Source organism: Papio anubis, chromosome 20 (genome assembly GCF_008728515.1).
Source record: "Papio anubis isolate 15944 chromosome 20, Panubis1.0, whole genome shotgun sequence".
Lineage (NCBI taxonomy): Eukaryota > Metazoa > Chordata > Mammalia > Primates > Cercopithecidae > Papio > Papio anubis.
Genome location: NC_044995.1, coordinates 42,894,836 through 42,915,350, shown reverse-complemented (window position 1 = coordinate 42,915,350; position 20,515 = coordinate 42,894,836). Strand labels below are relative to the sequence as shown.

Genomic DNA, 20,515 nt, shown 5'->3' with positions numbered 1-20,515 from the left:
CTTTAAAATATGCCAATACTTAAAAAAGAAAAAAAAAAAAATTAGGCTGGGTGAGCACCTAAGAGCACCTAAGTAAGTAAGCTCAGAACAGGGCGCAGTGGCTCATGCCTGTAATCCCAGCACTGTGGGAGGCTGAGGCGGGCGATCACTTGTGGCCAGGAGTTCAAGACCAGCCTGGCCAACATGGTGAAACCGCAGTCTCTACTAAAAATAAAAAAATTAGCTGGATGTGGTGGCAGGCACCTGTAATGCCAGCTACTTGGGAGGCTGAGGCAGGAGAATCGCTTGAACCTGGGAGGCAGAGGCTGCAGTGAGCCAAGATCGTGGCACTCCACTCCAGCCTGGGTGACAGATCGAGACTCTATTTCAAAAACAAAACAAACAAAACAAAACAAAAAAATTAAACTCCTTTGTGTGACACAGGGGACTAAAGACAGTAATTTCTTTTTCAGGTGAGAGATCGGGTTTCAGGTGGGCAGGGAAACGAGATTTTTCTTTTTCATGTTATACTCATATTTATTTACTATGTATGTATGTATGTAGTCCAGGTTGGAGTGTGGTGGTGCCATCATAACTCACTGCAGATCAGGTATGGTGCCTCAAGCCTGTAATCCCAGCACTTTGGGAGGCTGGGATGGGCAGATTGCTTGAGATCAGGAGTTCAAGACCAGCCTGGCCAACATGGTGAAACCCTGTCTCTACAAAAAATACAAAACTTAGCTGGGTGTGGTGATATACACCTGTAGTCCCAATTATTTGGGAGGCTGAGGCAGGGGAGTCGCTGGAACCCAGGAGGCCAGAGGTTGCAGTGAGCCGAGATCATGCCACTGCACTCCAGCCTGGGCAACAGAGCAAGACTCTGTCTCAAAAACAAAAAACAAAAAACAAACCCATAAAACAAAACAAACAAAAAACAAACCAGACAAACAAAAAATCACAAACAAACAAAACCTCACTGTAGTCTTGAACTCCTGGGCTCAGGTGATCCTCCTGCCTCAGCCTCCTGAGTAACTGGGACTACAGGCACTTGCCATTACACTTGGCTAATTTTTTTTTTTTTTTTTTTGAGACGGAATCTCGCTCTGTCACCCAGGCTGGAGTGCAGTGGCCGGATCTCAGCTCACTGCAAGCTCTGCCTCCCGGATTTACGCCATTCTCCTGCCTCAGCCTCCCGAGTAGCTGGGACTACAGGCGCCCGCCACCTCGCCTGGCTATTTTTTTTGTATTTTTTAGTAGAGATGGGATTTCACCATGTTAGCCAGGATGGTCTCAATCTCCTGACCTCGTGATCCGTCCGTCTCGGCCTCCCAGAGTGCTGGGATTACAGGCTTGAGCCACCACGCCCGGCCTCGGCTAATTTTTTTCTATTCTTTGCAGAGACGATCTCATTCTGTTGTCCAGGCTGGTCTCAAACCCCTAGACTCAAGCAATCCTCCCACCTCAGCCTCCCAATATGCTGGGATTACAGGTATGGGCCACCATGCCTGGCCAGTATTCTATCATTTTTAACACATCAATCTCAGAAACTGGTAAATCCATCAAACAAAAGCAAATAATGATAAAAAGCACTGGAATAATTCAATAAGCTTGATCAGCCAAGTAGACAAATAGACTTTAACTCTTAATCTCAATAAGCAGAACGATGGTGCACTGTTAGATTTCATAACACTGAAAAGTCTCTCTGTCTTTTTTCTTTTTTTGAGACAGGGGTCTTACTCTGTCCCCCTGGCGTAATCCCAGCTACTCGGGAGGCTGAGGCAGGAGAATCGCTTGAATCTGGGAGGCGGTGGTGGCAGTGAGCGGAGGGCAACAGAGTGAGACTCCGTCTCAAAAAACAAAACAAAAACAAAAAAATCCCCACATTCTAGGATTCAGATGATTACCACGTGGAAGCACAGAGCAGAAAAGATGAAATTTTAAAATAATAAATTTTTAGGGAAGCTATACATAATATAGATACTGCATTCTATTTTTTTTTAGAGATGGGGTCTCTGTTGCCCAGGCTTGGAGTGCAGTGGTGCGATCATACTGCAGCCTCAACCTCCTGGGCTCGAGGGATCTTCCTGCCTCAGCCTCCCTAGTAGCTGGGACTATAGGTACATGCCACCACATCCAGCTATTTTTCCCTTTTAGTAGAGATGGGGGTCGCATTATGTTGCCAAGACTGGTCTCTAATTCCTGGCCTCAAGCAATCCTCCTGCCGTGGTCTCCCAACATGCTGGGATTACAAGTGTGAGCCACTGTGCCTGGCCCAAAGAACCATTTCTGACCCGTTTATGCCTTCTTGGTCTACTTTCCATCGTAGAGGACCTGTGAGAGGGGTAAGATGCCACCCAGGGAACACTAATCTGGAAACTCTGGTGCATTCAAGTTTCAGAGAATGAAATAGCAGAAGAGAAACTTGCAACTGCCAGGGTTTCTTGGGGGCGGGGGTATGGGAATATAAAGGAACAGGATGGGTGTGATGGCTGGTATAGGAGTCAAGGGTGGGCAAGTACTGAGTGACAAAGGACGGAGACCTCACACTGAAGTGGAATGTTGATTTTCCACCATGGCAATTTCTTTTTTCTTTTCTTTTTTTTGAAATGCATTCTTGCTCTGTCACCCAGGCTGGAGTGCAGTGGTGCAATCTTAGCTCACTGCAACCTCCACCTCTCAGGTTCAAGTGTTTCTCCTGCCTCAGCCTCCCGAGTAGCTGGGATTACAGGCACCCACCACCACACCCAGCTAATTTTTTGTATTTTTAGTAGAGATGAAGTTTCATCATGTTGGTCAGGCTGTTCTTGAACTCCTGACCTCAGGTGATCTGCCTGCCTTGGTCTCCCAAAGTGCTGGGATTACAGGTGTGAGCCACCGTGCCCAGCCTCCACGAAGGCAATTTCTGTATCAGTGAAACAAGAGGATTCCCTGAGCTCCTTTGCAGGACATGAGACAGGGGTGTGGCTCATCTGTTTGGCTGCTGGGTGCACTGAAACTCCTTATGGGATGGCGAACACACAGACAGGCAGGTGCAGGAGCCGGGGCGAGTGCCCCTGGGCTCTGGCCCCACGGCAGTGTCCAGGGGTGTGTGTGTTACGGTGTGCTCCTTTAGCCTTGCTGTCTGTAGATGGCTTAAGTGTTAACCAGCTCAGTGCCCTCTTGGTACCCAGGTCCTTGTCCAGCATCCAGGAAATATCAGGTCACACACAGACTTGAAGGATGAATGCGGGGTTTTATTGAATGGGGGAGGTGGCTCTCAGTGGGATGGATGGGGAGCTGGAAGGGGGATGGAGTGGGAAGATGATCTTCCCCTGGAGTTTGGCCGTCTGGTGGCTGGTCTGCTCTCCAACTGTCCCCAGCTGAACTCCTCTTGGCATTCAGATACTCCTTCTCTTCTCTCTGCTGTGTCATTCTGCCATTCCTCTGCTTGTGGAGCCGGGTGTTTGGGGTTCATACGGGTACAGGATAGGGGAGCATGGTGGGCCAAAAGGTGACAAAAGGCATGAAAACAGGAATTGCCTGTTCCCATTTAGGGCCATGGGTCTCCCGGCTTGAGGGTGGGGTCTTTGCTGGGGAACCACCCTCTTCTACCCAGTATTTCCCTGTCTCCTGTCATCAGTAATGCACTTTGGATATGTGTTCCCACCAAATCTGATGTTGACTTGTAATCCCCAGTGTTGGAGGTGGAGCCTGGAAGGAGATGCTTAGGTCACAGAGGCAGATCCTTCGTGGTTTGATGCTGCCTTTGCAGCAGGGAGTGTGTACTTGTGAGATCTGGTTAAGTGTGTGGCACCTTTGCTCCCCCCAACTCTCTCTTGCTCCTGCTCTGGCCATGTGACATGCTGGCCCTCTCTTGTGACATGCTGGCCCTCCCTTGGTCTTCACCATGATTGGAAGCTTCCTGAGACCTCCCCAGAAGCTGATCAGATGCTGGCATCATGCTTTCTGTACAGCCCGCAGAACTGTGGGCCAATTAAACCTCTTTTCTTTAAAAATGACCCAGTCTCAGGTATTTTCTTTCTTTCTTTTCTCTCTCTTTTTTTTTTTTTTTTTTGAGACAGGCTCTCTCTCTGTCATCCAGGCTGGAGTGCAGTGGTGCCATCACAGTTCACTGCAGCCTCGACCTCCCAGGCTCAGTTGATCCTCCCACCTCTGCCTCCTGGGTAGATGGGACTATAGGCACGCACCACCATGCCTATTTTAAAAAATCTTTTGTAGAGACAGCATTTTGCCATGTTTCCCAGGCTGGTCTCGAACTCCTGGGCTCAAGCAACCTGCCTGCCTAGGCCTTCCATAGTGTTAGGATTACAGGCGTGAGCCACCGAGCCCGGCCAGGTACTTTTTTTTTTTTCTTTTTTTGAGACAGAGTCTTGCTCTGTCGCCCAGGCTGGAGTGCAGTGGCATGATCTTGGCTCACTGCAACCTCCGCTTCCTGGGTTCAAGTGATTCTCGTGCCTCAGCCTCCCAAGTAGCTGGCATTACAGGCGTGCACCACCACGCCTGGCTAATTATTGTATTTTTAGTAGAGACAGGGTTTCACCAAGTTGGCCAGGCTGGTCTCGAACTCCTGACCTCAAGTGATCCATCCGCCTAGGCCTCCCAAAGTGCTGGGATTATAGGCGTGAGCCACCGTTCCTGGCCAGGTATTTCTTTATCACAGTGCAAGAACAGCCTAATACAACCATTTTCACCAATTCTGGTGTTCCCAAGGGATGACATGGTGCGAAACCACAAAACACAACTGAGAGTTGCCTTCGGGACTTCACGAAGGGGGAAGATTGTTCTCTTAGTCCAACATGAACCAGTCAGGGGTCACGTCAAGGAAGGCTCAGAGACTGTGTCCGACCAATATGGTTTATTTCTGCCCCAGCCAAGCTACTTTGGACCCTGGCTGGGGAAAAGAGACCCCGGGCACCGGCAAGTTCCAGTCATTGCAGATCCTCCAGGTCTAGGTGTGACTGGTAGTAGCCTGGGCACTGTTGCCGGAAGCTGTATTCTTCCTTCTTCCGCCAGCGAGTGGTCACCTATGAGGGTGAGGAGAAGGTGTGAGAATGGACTGGTCAGCCGTCCAGGGAGGGGAGGCTACAGGGGTGAGAATATGGCCAAAGCCAGAGGCCTGATGCTTCCTCTGTCTCCCTTCATTGTTTCATTTAATTTCTCCCTCAGTTCTTTTCCTCTTTTCACCACTTTCTTTTCTTCTCTCTCCTTGTTTCACTCTCGGTTTAAAAAAAATTTTCCCCCTCCGATATCCTCTTCATTTCTCTCTCCTCTTGCCCCGAATTTCTTTATCAATATATCACATATCTACCAATTATTTGTTTATCTATCATCTAGCTATCAATATTTATCTATCTGTGAATCAATTATCTACCAATCAATAACTATCAATTTTCTCTCACCTGTCAATCATCTATTTATAATCTATCAATCATCTATCAATCACCTGTCATCCACCAGTCATCTATTTATCATCTACTTATCAATATCTATCAAATACCTGTTACCTATCAATTTATCTATCAATTATCTATCAAAAATCATCTATTTATCGTCTACCTATCAGCTATCCACCAATCATCTATCAACTATCAATCATCTATCTCCTATCTTCTGTCTAAATATCATCTCTCTGTCATCTCATTCTCAGTCTCTTTCTCTCTGGCTTTTGGTCCTGATCTCAGCCTCTCCCTCTCTCTCCCTCCCTTCCTCCTCTACACCTGTCTGGCTTAACTGAGGCATAACTGACATAAAATAAAATGCACAGATTTAAAGTGAATGTTTTGAATAAGTTCTGATCATAACTTACTGAACTATCACCACAGTCAACATAAGGAACGTCCATCCATCATTCCTAAAACTTTCTTCCTGGCCAGGCACGGTGGCTCACACCTGTAATCCCAGCACTTTGGGAAGCCGAGGCAGGTGGATCACCAGAGGTCAGGAGTTCGAGACCAGCCTGGCCTACATGGTAAAACCCCGTCTCTACTAAAAATACAAAAATTAGCTGGGTGTGGTGGTGTGTGTCTGTAATCCCAGCTACTTGGGAGGCTGAGGCAGGAAAAACACTTCAACCTGAGAGGCAGAGGTTGCCATGAACCAAGATCATGCCATTGTGCTCCAGCCTGGGCGACAGAGTGAGACTCCGTCTCAAGAAAAAAGAAAACACACACACACACACACACACACACACACAACTTTCCTCCTGCTCTTTTACAGTTCCTTTTTCCCTGCCACTGCAAACAATTTTCATTCCCAGGCAACCGCTAATCTGATTCCTGTCCTTAGAGATTAGTTTGTCCTTCCTTCCTTCCTTCCTTCCTTCCTTCCTTCCTTCCTTCCTCCCTCCCTCCCTCCCTCCCTCCCTCCCTTCCTTCCTTCCTTCCTTCCTTCCTTCCTTCCGACAAACTTTCGCTCTTGTTGCCCAGGCTGGAGTGCAATGGTGCAATCTCGGCTCACCACAACCTCTGCCTCCTGGTTTCAAGTGATTCTCCTGCCTCAGCCTTCCGAGTAGCTGGGGTTACAGGCATGTGCCACCAAGCCCGGCTAATTTTGTATTTTTAGTAGAGATGGGGGTCTCTCTCCATGTTGGTCAGGCTGGTCTTGAACTCTCGACCTCAGGTGATCTGCCCACCTCGGCCTCCCAAATTGCTGGGATTACAGGCGTGAGCCACTGAGCCCAGCGATTAGTTTGTATTTTCTAGAATTTGTCTATAAAGGGAATCATATGGCATGTACTCTTTTCTTTGTCTGGATTCTTTCACTAGGCATAATTATTTTGCAATTTATACATGTTGCTGTATACTTTATTAATGTATTAATAATTAATTCCTTTTCATTGCTGAATAATATTCCATTGTCAGGATATATTTGTTAATGAACATTAGGGTTGTTTTCAGAGTTTGGCTATTACAAACAAAGCTGTTATGAACATTTATTTATGTACAAGTCTTCATATAGACATATGTTTTTATTTCTCTTAAATAAACTACTAGGAGTGGGATGGTAGGGTCTTATGGTAGGTTGTGTGTAATTTTCAAAGAAATGGCCAAGCTATTTTCCACTAGCACTTTATGAGAGTTCCAGTTCTGTCACATTTTCATCAACACTTGTTATAGTCAATCTTTTCAATTTTATCCATTCTTGTGCAAAGTGGCCTCTCATTGTGCCTTCCATGTATATTTCCCTAATGACTAATGTTGTTACATTTTTCTCTTATATTCTTTTTTTTTTTTTTTTTTTTTTTTTTGTGGGGGTTCCCTCTTTTTCCCCGGCTTGGGTGGAGTGTGCGGGTCTCAGCTCACTGCAAGCTCCGCCTCCCGGGTTCACGCCATTCTCCTGCCTCAGCCTCCCAAGTAGCTGGGACTACAGGCGCCCGCCACCTTGCCCGGCTAATTTTTTGTATTTTTAGGTAGAGACGGGGTTTCACCGTGTTAGCCAGGATGGTCTCGATCTCCTGACCTCGTGATCCGCCCGTCTCGGCCTCCCAAAGTGCTGGGATTACAGGCTTGAGCCACCGCGCCCGGCCTTCTCTTATATTCTTTTGTTTACACTCTTTGCAATCACTTTTTCACTCACTATCTTGTAATCAGCATATAGGTTGTGAAGTTTTTGAGATGTGCACAACATAGTAACTATAGTTAATAATAACGTAGATTTCAAAATTGCTAAGAGTATAGGTTGCCAATGTTCACACCACGAAGAAATAATAACTATGAGAGGTGAGGGACATATTAATTAGCTTGATTGAGTCATTCCATAATTGTACATATACCAAAGCATCACATTGTATCCCCTAAATATATGCATTCATTGTTTGTCAATTAATTAAAAATAAAATTATAGAAAGAAAATAGGAAAGCCACTGCGTGAACTGGGAGAAAATACTTGCAAAACATATATCCAGCAAAGGACTTGTGTATAGCATAGTATGGTTTTGTAATATGTTAAGCAGTCTTACAACCCAATAGTAAGAAGACAAGCAACCCTTCCTTGCTCACCAGGAAGCCGCAGATCAGGCATGTGATGAGTCCCAGGAGTACTGCCAAGCAGATGAGGATGATGGCCCAGAAGGGAAGGTCTGGGGAGACAAGGGCTGGGGTGAGCCACCTCCTGCCATGTCCTAGGGCTCCTTCTTGGACCCTATGTGGCCTGAGGATGGGCACAGCCCTGGGGAGGAGAGCTTAGTGGCTCAACACCTCAAGCCTCTGATGCCCCCAAAAAGTGGGTCCCCAGCAAGCCAGGATCCCTGCTATCCCTTCACGATGCCTCAATAGTCTTTGCCATGGGTTGGTCAACTTTGATCCTCATCCAAGACTCTGTGTGCCTGGTGCTCTTGGACAAGGCAAAGCACCCTCAGGTTACCCCCTCCCTACCCTGGGCTGGGGCTTCTTTGAGACTTACCAGAATTCCCAGTTAAGGGCTCATTTCTGTTGGGAGAATACCCTAGAAATGAAAGAAATGGAGGGTGCATGTGAGTATGTCTTATTCTTTTTTTTCTTTTGGAGATGGAGTCTTGCTCTGTTGCTCAGGCTAGATTGCAGTGGCGTGATCTTGGCTCACTGCAACCTCCACTTCCCGGGTTCAAGCAATTCTCCTGCCTCAACCTCCCAAGTAGCTGGGATTACAGGCGCCTGCCAAAACGCCCGGCTAATTTTTGTATTTTTTTTTTTTTTAGTAGTGATGGGATTTTACCATGTTAGACAGGCTGGTCTCAAACTCCTGACCTCGTGATAGCCACCCACCTCGGCCTCCCAAAGTGCTGGGATTACAGGTGTGAGCCACCATGCCTGGCCGAGTGTGTCTTATTCTTTTAAATACAATTTTACAAGCATACAAAAAAGCAGAGAGAAGAGTACAATAAATATTCATCACCTAGATTTAGTGATTTATATTTCCTCCAACTAAAACATATACATCCAATTTATGATTTATTAACATTTCAGTGAAAGTAAATATTTTTGCTGAAGTTTTAGAGTTGAGTGGACATCATGACATCTCACCCCAAATATTTCAATTTGTATCTCTAAAAAAATGAGGACATGTGGCTACATAAGCCCAAAGCCATTATCCCACTACAAGAGTGTCATAAGTTAAATTCATGCCTCTGGGCATGGTGGACCTAAATTGGGCTGGGCCCAATGGCGGTGGTGGAGAGAATGGATCATCGCAGTTGGAAACTCATGGGATCTCTCTAGGTTTATAAATTCTTACCCAAAAGCTTTTTCTTCTGCCTAAAAACACATTTAAGCTCTCCTTCACTTGGTGGTTTTATCGTCATCTTTTAGAATTCACCTTCAATGTCATTTCCTCCAGGAAGCCTTCCCTGATGACCACACCCATGTATGAATAAGTTCACATCAAATAATTTATAATTGACAACTGCTTGTTCTTGTTATTCCTCATTACAGCACAAACTCCATGAAGATAGGGATGTAAAGCCACCATCAGGCATGGGGAGAAGGGTTACTGATTCTTCTACTTCTACAACTCTGTTATAGCCAACTTCTTTTTTTTTTCTCAAGATGGAGTCTTGCTCTGTCACCCAGGCTGGAGTGCAATGATGTGATCTCATCTCACTGCAACCTCCGCCTCCTGGGTTCAAGCGATTCTCCTGCCTCAGCCTCCCAAGTAGCTGGGATTACAGGTGCGCACCACCATGCCTGGCTAATTTTTTGTATTTTTAGTAGAGACAGGGTTTCACCATGTTGGCCAGGCTGGTTTTGAATTCCTGACCTCGTGATCTGCCTGCCTCAGCCTCCCAAAGTGCTGGGATTACAGGTGTGAGCCACCACGCCCAGCCTATAGTCAACTTCTTAAAGATGTGGAATACATACCAATGACTAATAAGTATATGAAAAAATGCTCAACATCACTAATAATCAGAGAAATGCAGGTTAAAACCATGATGAGATACCGCCTTACACCAGTCAGAATGGCTATTACTAAAAAGACAAAAAATAACAGATGTTGGAAAGGATGCCAGAAAAGCGAACTCTTACACAGTGTTGGTGGGAATGTAATTTAGTACAATCTCTATGAAAAACGTATGGAGATTTCTCAAAGAACTAAAAATGGAACTACCATTTGACCCAGGAATCCCACAACTGAGTATCTACACAAAGGAAAATAAATAATTGTGTCAAAAAGACACCTGCACCTGTGTGTTCATCACAGAACTATTCACCATAGCAAAGATATAGACTCAACCTAAGTGTCCATCAATGGAGGAGTGTATAAAGAAAATGTGATATCTCTTTCTCTCTCTACACACACACACACACACACACACACATACACACATACACAAACACACACATACACACACACACACACACACATACACACACATACACACACACACAATGCAATACCACTCAGGCATAAAAAAGAATGAAATAATGTCTTTTGCAGCAACATGGAAGGAAGTGAAGGTCAAACAACTCATATACAGGAAGTCAAATAGCACATGTATTTGACTAAATAATGCATAGACATGTCAGTGCTAAATAATGCATAGGCATGGACATAAAGAGTGGAATAATAGAGAGTGGAGACTTGGAAGGGTTGGGGAGTGGAGGAGAGTGGATGATGAGAAATTACTCAATGGGTACAATGTACATTATTCAGGTAATGGATACCCTAAAAGCCCAGACTTCCCCATCGAGCAATAGATCCATGCAACAAAATTGCACTTGTATCCCTTAAATATATACAAATAATAATTTTAAAAAGTAGTGTGCAATATGGAGCAGCCACAAGTGGCTTTTAAATTAAAATTAAATAAAATTAAAACTTCAGTATCTCAGTTACATTAACCACACTTCAAGCACTTAGTAATCATGCATGGCTCTGTGCTGAATGGCACAGATAGAAACATTTTCTATCACTGCAGAAAGTTCTATTGGATGGGCTGATTCAAGGCAAGGTTTGGCAAACTACAGCCCTGCTGGGTCCATGGCCTGGTTTTAGAAAGCCTGTGAGCTGACAACAATTTTTATTTTTAAAAAGCAAATTGGTAAAATAAGAAAAAGGCATGTGAAAGGCCTGTTGATTCTGAAGAATCAACAGTGCTCTCTTGCACAACAATAAATCAGAACCAAGGACACGGCACACAGGCACTGGAAGGTCCTATCTAACACGTTGTTCACATTTGACTTGAAAAGAACCTCGTATGAAATCTAGTTATTTCTTCTGTAAATATGAGTTAAGTGTTTATTATGTGCCAGGCAGAATATGGGGTTCTTGGAATATAGTGCTGAAAAAGCAGTTACTCTCTGTTATATTCCTGATACATGGTACAGTGTATGTAACTATTCTTTGAATGGGTAAATTTGGATATGGAAAGTTGAGTCACCTTGAAGCCATCCCTGGAGTTGGAAAATAGGTCCATCCTACCACATAGGTTGAGGATGAGTCACATACAACTTGAAACTGGAAGCCCTATTGACCTGCTGAAGCAAGAGGATCACTTGTGGCCAGGATTTAGAGACCAGTCTGGGCAACATAGTGAGACCCAACCTCTACACAAAATTTAGAAATTAGCAAGGTGTGGTGCCACGTGCCTGTAGTCCCAGCAACTTGGGAGGCTGAGGTGGGAGGCTCGCTGGAGCCCGGGAGTTCAAGACTGCAGTGAGCTATGATTGCACCACTGCACTTCATTCTGGGTAACAGAGCGAGACCCTGCCTCTAAAAGAAAAAAACCAACACAAAAAAACCAGAGCCAGGTACAGTGGTGCATGCCTGCCTGTAATCCCAGCACTTTGAGAGGCTGAAGCAGGTGACATGCTTGAGCTCAGGAGTTCAAGACCAGCCTGGGCAACATCGCCAAACCCCATCTTTAGAAAAAATACAAAAATTATCCGGGGATGGTGGCACATGGCTATAGTCCCAGCTATCTGGGAGGCTGAGATGGGTGGATTGCTTGAGCCCAGGGGTTGAGGCTGCAGTGAGCTGAGATCATGTCACTGCACTCCAGCCTAGGTGACAGAGTGAGACCCTCTCTCAAAAGCAAACAAACAAATAAACCACACAACAACAACAACTAATCAGGGTAATTGTTTAACACTGCAGCTGCCTGGGGGTGGAGGAGCAATACCATCTAGGGCAGGCAAGAAGGGAACCAAAAACCAAGTGACTTGCTAAGTACAGAGATAAGAAGTCCAGAGAGGAGATGTGACTAGCCTGAGGTCACAGAGCCGGCCAGAAGAGGGCAAATGCCTCCCGTATCCCTCGGGCATCCTTTTCTTTCCTCCAATGATGGGTAACGCCTAGGAGAACTAAGCCACTTTCTCCCAGTCTGAGAAAGTTCGATGATGAATCATCCCCAAGCCTTCAGATTCCCAGGGAAGGACCCAGGTGAGGAAGTGGGAGTTGCCACCCCAGCCCCAAAGGCCCAGGGAGCTTTACCATCCACAAGGACACTGCTCCTGTCCAGGGTGAAGTTCTGCAGCTGGCTACCATTCCGGGTCATCCGCAGGAATTCCTCATAGATGGCAACTCTGTCTACTCTCCGAGCCAGTGGCGAGAAGTTACACAGGGAATCCACCCCCGTGTGGTGGCTGTTGGGGACAGACCTGGAAGGGGACAAGGGATAAGGAAAGATATCTGCAATTTTATCATGATTCTAGGCTTTCTCCTTCTAGGCTCTTCCTGTAAGAACTTTCTGCAATGATGTAAACATTCCATGTCGGCCAGGCACAGTGGCTCACGCCTGTAATCCCAAAACTTTGGGAGGCGCAGGCAGGCGGATCACGAGGTCAGGAGATCAAGACCATCCATACAAATATTAGCTGCATGTGGTGGCGTGCGCCTGTAATCCCAGCTACTCGGGAGGCTGAGGCAGGAGAATCGCTCGAACCAGGGAGTAGAGATTGCAGTGAGCCGAGACCGTGCCCGTGCACTCCAGCCTGGTGACAGAGCAAGACTCCATCTCAAAAACAAAACAAAAAACAAACAAAAGAATTCCACATCTGCACTACACAATGCAGCCATTAGCTTCATGTTGTTATTAAACACTTAAAATGCAGCTAGTGTGGGAGAAGAACTGAATTTCTAATTTTATTCTACTTAATTCATTTAAAAATAGCTACAGGGAGGCCAGGCATGATGGCTCATGCCTGTTATCCCAGCACTTTGGGAGGCCAAGGTGGGTGGATCACTCAAGATCAGGAGTTTGAGACCAGCCTGGCCAACACAGTGAAACCCCATCTCTACTAAAAACACAAAAATTAGCCGGGTGTGGTGGCACACGCCCGTAATCCCAGCTACTTGGGAGACTGAGGCAGGAGAATTGCTTGAACCTGGGAAGTGGAGTTTGCAGTGAGTTGAGATTGTGCCACTGCACTCCAGCCCGGGCAACAGAGGGAGACTCTGTCTCAAATAAATCAATAAAATAAATAATTTTTAATTTTTAAAATAATTATTTTAAAAATAATTATTTTTAATGTTGGGGTAACATTGGAATGTTGGGGTAACGACTTCTGAATACCCATAAAATCAATGAGAACAATGGCCAAAATAGTCCAAATCAATTTTTCCAGAAGTGTAGAAGGGAACCAAAGGCTTGCAAAACTTCAAGGGGTGTTTAGTTAAGGAAGGTGTTAAATCTCAAAAAAAAGAGCAAGCTTTGTGGCATTTTAACTTGCATTATTTCCACAGTGCTCTTTCAAGATCCTCAGTATTTTATTATTATTATTATTGTTATTATTGAGACAGGCCCTGGCTCTGTTGCCCAGGCTGGAGTGCATGGCACAATCTCAGCTCACTGCAACCTCTGCCTCCTGGGCTCAAGCCATCCTCCCACCTCAGCCACCTAAGTAACTGGGACTAAAGCACACACCACTATGCTCAGCTGATTTTTGTTATTTTTTGTAGAGATGGGTTTTCACCATATTGCCCAGGCTGGTCTCAAACTCCTGAGCTCAAGCGGTACACCCACCTTGGCCTCCCAAAGTGCTGGGATTACACTTGCGAGCCACTGCATCCAGCAAGATCCTCGGTCATTTTGAAAACCAGTAGCCTCACAATCATGATAGCTGCGAAAACCAGCCGCCTAGCAGTCAAAATAGCTTGAGAGTGCTGCAGACATCAATCCGCAGAACCTTGTCACTATTTGATCTGCTTGGCAGCTCCTTGAAAAAGCCCTATTCTCAGGGCTTATCTTTATTTGTTCTGACTCAGAATTTGTTTAGTGAGGAAAGCCTGTTCTCAGGGCAGTTGTCAAAAAAAAAAAAAAAAAAATCATTGGTATTCCCCCATTGGAATTGATACCTCTCATTGAAAAGCACAGTTAGGGCTGGGCGCGGTGGCTCACGCCTGTAATCCCAGCACTTTGGGAGGCCAAGACGGGTGGATCACGAGGTCAGGAGATCGAGACCATCCTGGCTAACATGGTGAAACCCCATCTCTACTAAAAAATACAAAAAACTAGCCGGGCGAGATGGCGGGCGCCTGTAGTCCCAGCTACTCGGGAGGCTGAGGCAGGAGAATGGCATAAACCCGGGAGGCGGAGCTTGCAGTGAGCTGAGATCCAGCCACTGCACTCCAGCCTGGGTGACAGAGCGAGACTCCGTCTCAAAAAAAAAAAAAAGAGAAAAAGAAAAAAAGAAAAGCACAGTTAGGCTGCTGGAATCTAAGTAATCTGGTTTTAGTCCCCTCCTTCCCCCATCTTCCATGGGTCCTGATTTCAGTAGCCAATGTCTTAATGAAGTCGATTCTACACTCTAGAGTCCATGGCCTCAGCACCAGGTACCTTTATGTCTGCTGAGATTTACACCAGTGCTCTTGAGTGTTGGAGCCAGCTGGGTTCCAGCTTTAGGAAAAAGTTGGTTTTTAGTTAACAGCTCTCTATTTCTAGGGCTCTTTTCCATCAAAGCTATGGCTTGGGAACACTTCTATTTAAAGGACAGCAGAAGTTCCTAGAGTCATTAGGTCCTGAGTTAGAACTCACCTGAGTGTTGAAACTTGACAGTCAGAAAAATAGCTCTTGATGCTGCTATTTCGGAAGAGTTGGTTGAGCTGAAAGACAGGGCGATGTTTCTCAGGTCAGAATCCTGGTCCCGGTAGCATCAGAGAATTTTCAACCACTGAGCACACTTCTCCATCTATTTTGTTTCTTGTCATGACAACCACTTGCCCAGGTGTGTATATCAAAGGACATGCTCTTCTAGGGTATGACTTAGCTGTGTGACCTTGGGTCAGCTACTGAACCTCTCTGTGCTTGCGTCTTAAATGGGAATAAGAACCTGTCTTTGTGGATTGTTATAAAAAGTCACCCTGTGGCTACCCAGAATGCATAAGTCGATTTCTGCATGCAATAGAGTGGACACACCACCCCCTTCTCACCGCGTCCTCAATATTCCTTTTGTTCCTCTGGTAATTGGTGGTGCTTGGCTGGGATATGTCATGGGAATATGGTAGGTTGGTGATGGTGAAATTCAGGTAGAAGTGCTGGGTGCTGGAACTGCTTGTTGGTTTTGTTGGTTGATAAACTGATGGCTCCATTTCTAGAATTTTAAAAAAAGGATGTAAAAATTCACTCTCAAGTCAGGGTTTTAAGAAAGAGATTATTCCAGCTAGCTTAACTTATTTCTGGCATTGTGAGCTGAGCTAGGTTTTTTTTTTTTTTTTTTTTTTTTTCTGGAGGGGAGGTCGTTTGTTTTGTTTTGTTTTTTTGAGACAGTTTAACTCTCTTTGCCCAGGCTGGAGTGCAATGGCGTGATCTTGGCTCACTGCAAGCTCCACCTCCTGGGTTCAAGCCATTCTCCTGCCTCAGCCTCCTGAGTAGCTGGGATTACAGGCATGCACCACCACGCCTGGCTAATTTATTTTACTTTTTGTATTTTTAGTAGAGACATGGTTTCTCTATGTTGGTCAGGCTGGTCTCAAACTCCCGACCTCAGGTGATCCACCCGCATTGGCCTCCCAAAGTGCTGGGATTACAGGTGTGAGCCACCGTGCCCAGCTGAGCTAGGATTTTAAAGGTGGGATAGAGGGTTTTAGGTAACAGCTCTATATTGGATGGAGGATCTTCCTCCATCCATCTGTCCAACTTGCATCCATCCACCCATCTACCTGTCCAACTCTCTTTCTACCAAGCATTATAAGCATTGCCTACAACGTGGGGTGAAAGAGACTGGGTTTCTCTGGGGGTGTAGTCAGCAAGCGTAGGTGCTGAGCAACCCAGAGTCTTCTAACTGATGATCTTTGTTCGTAAAGGGTCTTCCTGACTCTGCTCTTCTCTCCCTCCACCCTCCATTCTGCACACAGCACCCAGAGGATAAGCAGAATTCATTTCACTTTCTTTCTAAAGCAGAGCTCATGAGTGTGTCAAGTTCCTCCCCAAGCCATTCCAGTACCCAACAAAGTCTCTGCCCACATCTTTGGCTTCAACCGTCACCTCTCCAATATCAAAGTGGATGCTCCAGCTACACCAATCTTCTTAAACTTCCCCCAAAATGCCATATCCTTTTTTTTTTTTTTTTTTTGAGATGCAGTTTCGCTCTTGTTGCCCAGGCTGGAGTGCAATGGCACGATCTCGGCTCACTGCAACATCTGCCTCCCGGGTTCAAGCGATTCTCCTGTCTCAGCCTCCCAAGTAGCTGGGATTACAGGCACACACCACCAGGTCTGGCTAATTTTTGTATTTTTAGTAGAGATGGGGTTTCATCACATTGGTCAGACTGGTCTCGAACTCCTGACCTCAGGTGATCCATCCTCCTTGGTCTCTGAAAGTGCTAGGATTACAGGTGTGAGCCACCATGCCCGGGAAAAGGCCATATTCTTTTTATCTTCCAGGTTATAGATGCATGGAGCTCTGTTCTCCATCTATTACCCCTGGCTAGGTCCCATTCTCTGTCAGATCTCAGCTTCTTCACCCCTTCCTACACAAAACTTTCCAAGACAAGGTTGTGTGTTCCTCCTTGGGGCTCCCACAGGCTCCTGAAATTCCCTTATCATAGCAATGATCACACTGTATCATCAGTATGTGTTTACTTCCATTGTTTATTGAATGAATGAATGACTTCTTCATTGATTGATTCATTCATTTAATTAATCAACCATTTTAATTGATCAGTTAATCAATTAAATCAATACTCAAATCAATTAATCAATTATTAGTCAATTAAATCAATTAATCAATTAATTAAAGAATCAATTTTTAATGAATCACTTATTCTTTAATTAAAAGAATCAATAAATTGATTCAAAAAATGATTTATTGATTCATTCATTTAACACAATTTTTTTAATATGTAAAAATAGCTATTCTCTTAGGTGCAATGACTGAGTGTTCTGTTCCTGCCTCGTTGGATAATCTCCTGCCAGAGATCATCTACAAGGGTCTCCAGAAAGCCTCCCTTTCTCTCTCTAGAGCCTCCACCAATTTCACTGGTACCGAGAAGCCCCATCTTTCCTCATAACCCCACCTCTTCCAGTTATGAAACCAGCCACCCCAGCTTGTACCTGTCACATGGATGTCCACCAGCTGGTAGGTGGAGCCCAGCCAATGGGATGAGGCATTCAGGGTCTTATCCAGAAAGACTTGCTCCACCAGGCTGGGGTCCAGATCGGAGGAGAACAATGCCTTGACAGTGACCAACATGGAGTCCATCCTAGGGACAGAGACCACAGGAATTCAGCCAGTACTCAGCATCAGCAGGGTCATGGGTTGCCGTCTTTAAAGAGCCAAAGATCTAGAGGCAAGGTGGTGGTGGGGTGCCTAGCTGCCCCCACCCCCAGTCTAGAGAAGGGTCCTGATCAAAATGGGAGGCCTTCGGCTGGATGCAGTGGCTTACGCCTATAATCCCAGCACTTTGGGAGGCCGAGGCGGGCAAATCGCCTGAGGTCAGGAGTTTGAGACCAGCCTGACCAACATGGCAAAACCCTGTCTCTAATAAAAATACAAAACTTCACCAGGAGTGGTGGCACCTGCCTGTAGTCCCTGCTACATGGGGGAGCTGAGGCAGGAGAATTGCTTGAACCCAGGAGGCAGTTGCAGTGAGCAGAGGTCATACCACTGCACTCCAGCCTGAGCAACAGAGCGAGACTCCATCTCAAAAAAAAAAAAAAAAAAAAAAGAAAAAGGAAGGCTTCCAGGAATTACATCTAGAAGCAATAACAGTAACAATAATCAACATTTTTTTATAGCTCAAGACCCCTAAGAAGTGACTTATGCATCCTTCATCATCACTCTGGTGGAAGGTATTGTTAAAATTATCCCAATTTCTCCCACTTTTCCCCTCTTGATTTCTACTTTTTATTATTTTATTTTGTTTGTTTGAGATACGGTCTCACTCTGTTACCCACGCTGGAGTGCAGCCTCCTAGGGTCAGGTGATCCTCCCACCTCAGCTTCCCAAGTGGCTGGGACTACAGGTGTGTGCCACCATGCCTGGCTAATTTTTGTATTTTTTTGTAGAGACTAGGTCTCCCTATGTTGCCCAGGCTGGTCTTGAACTTCTGGGCTCAAGAGATCCGCCTGCCCTGGCCTCCCAAAGTGCTGGAATTACAGGCGTGAGCCACTGTGCCCACCCTACTTTTGATTTTATTTGTTTGTAATTTTTGTGGGTGCCTAGTAGTTGTTTTTATATTTATGGGGTACGTGAGATATTTTGATACAAGCATGTAATACATACTAATCGTCAGAGTAAATGGGGTATCCATCCCCTCAAGCATATATCCTTTGTGTTACAAACAATCCAAGCATACACCTTAGTTATCGATTTAAAATGTTTAAAATGTACAATCAAATTATTTTTGACTATAGTCACCCTGTTGTGCTAGCAAATACTAGGTCTTATTCATTCTTTCTAGTTTTTTGTTCCCATTAACCATCTCCGTATCCCCAACTGAAATACAAAATCCTTGAAGTTTAGAAATATGCAAAGTCAGCCCCTGTGTCCTGTAATCCTCCTCTTCCCAAATATAGATGTCTTCATTCCTTCCTCCAGTCATCAGAGACCTGGGTTCAAATCCCAACCTTGACAGTTCTTGGGAAGTTCACTTTTCTGACCCTCGATTTTCCCATCTGCACCACAGGGATGATCTTTGCACTCAACTCATAGAGACTGTTGTGAGAATTAAATGAGAGGAGGCTGGTTGATGTTAAATATTATTATCGGGCTAATATTTTGAGTTCTACATCAGAACGTTACCTTTTCCCAAGTGTCCAGAAAAAAAAGAAGAAGGTGGATGTGGGGAGTTGGTGGCTCCATGAGGTTAATCCTCACTCCCTACCTTGAGGATTTATGGGAGGAGATGGTAGGATTAGCTAACAGGGATATAGGGGAGAATGGGTACCCTACTGGGGATGTCTAGTTCAAGGGTGCTCAGAGACACAGCCACAAGCTTGGCCACTGCTTGTGACCTTCAGAACTTACGTCAAGTTGGTGACCAGGCAGTAGCGAAATGTGTCATGTAGTTGGCTACCTTTGTAGAGTGTGGTGACCTAGAAGGATAGGTAGGGAGAGTGGGTGAGATGGAGATCTCTTGGGGGTGGAGGGGCCGCTGAAGCCAGTGGAAAAAAACACAGTACTTGGAGCAAAGGGGACCAGAGTTCAAATCCTAACTCTGCTCCTAAAGCACTGTGTGACCCTAGGCACACCACGCCCCATTCTGAGCCTCAGTTTGCCCATCTGGGAAATGGGAATGGTAGTCAAGAGAGCTCTTTTGGAAACTGAGAGAGAACTCAGAATATGTAGTGAAGTGAAGCATTTGAAATGATCACTTAATAGACAAATCAGGTAGAAGAGGCAGAGAAGCACACAGGGCAGGGAAGACGGGAGGGGTGAGAGATGCCCTACCTTGTCCTGGATGTCCCTCAGCAGGGCGATGTACTCTGAGGACGTGGGGTCTGGATTACTGAGGTTCCAGTTGACAATATGGAAATTTATCTGGTACTTGCCCCGGGTTGATAAATTCTGGGGTGCATAGCCTGGAGCCACAGAGAAGAAGAAAATACAACATATAGTGAGGAAATGCTGATCACAAAATGCAGAGCCAGAATGGTCCAAGGGTCCCCTGCCTACTGTCAGAATCAGTCAATTTCAGATCCACATGCTGGGCATTGCAGGAGCTCTTAGACGGAAAGTTGTCCCAAAGAGAGGGAAAACTGGAATTTTACACAGATTCTCCTGAGCTGAGCTTTCCTGCATGTGCTATGCAGTTCCCGCTTCTAGGAATGCATCCTTTTCATTTCCTGCAAAACGCTTGAAGCTCACACTTCAAGAGCCCAGTGAGAGGGAGCTCCAGCACAGCAGGGGCCCATGTCTGCCTTATTCATTACTGTGTCCTGGCACAGGGCCGGGTACATAACACCCTCCTCCAGGAAGCCCTCCTTGATTTACTCCTCCTCTCAGCTCCCTTAGTATCCTGTTAGTAACAGCAGTGGGGTCTTTATTGTACACTTAATTTGTTGTTCACCTGAGTATGAGTTTTTCAGAGACAGAAAAATGTGTCTTCCATCTCCAGACCCAGCACAAGGCTTGGGGCAGAACAGCCACCCAACCCATATATGTTTGCTGAATGAATGAATGAAT

The 20,515-nt window shown here is 45.5% G+C and overlaps 1 protein-coding gene across 7 annotated transcripts in view; it reads right to left on the bottom strand.

Annotated features, from left to right (window-relative positions):
- Window positions 1-4,819: 4,819 nt before the first annotated feature.
- The window catches only part of MUC16 (mucin 16, cell surface associated), a 139,621-nt gene continuing 123,925 nt past the window's right edge, over window positions 4,820-20,515 (bottom strand). For all 7 annotated transcript variants that reach the window (XM_031659988.1, XM_031659982.1, XM_031659985.1 and 4 more), the window contains 9 exons: window positions 19,781-19,911; window positions 19,358-19,425; window positions 17,443-17,591; window positions 15,322-15,482; window positions 14,927-14,994; window positions 12,385-12,551; window positions 8,380-8,421; window positions 7,977-8,056; window positions 4,820-5,003 (listed from right to left, as the gene is read on the bottom strand). In XM_031659988.1, coding sequence (XP_031515848.1) covers window positions 4,908-5,003; window positions 7,977-8,056; window positions 8,380-8,421; window positions 12,385-12,551; window positions 14,927-14,994; window positions 15,322-15,482; window positions 17,443-17,591; window positions 19,358-19,425; window positions 19,781-19,911 — 962 coding nt within the window. In that variant the 3' untranslated portion in view covers window positions 4,820-4,907. The remainder of the gene's footprint in view (window positions 5,004-7,976; window positions 8,057-8,379; window positions 8,422-12,384; window positions 12,552-14,926; window positions 14,995-15,321; window positions 15,483-17,442; window positions 17,592-19,357; window positions 19,426-19,780; window positions 19,912-20,515) is intronic.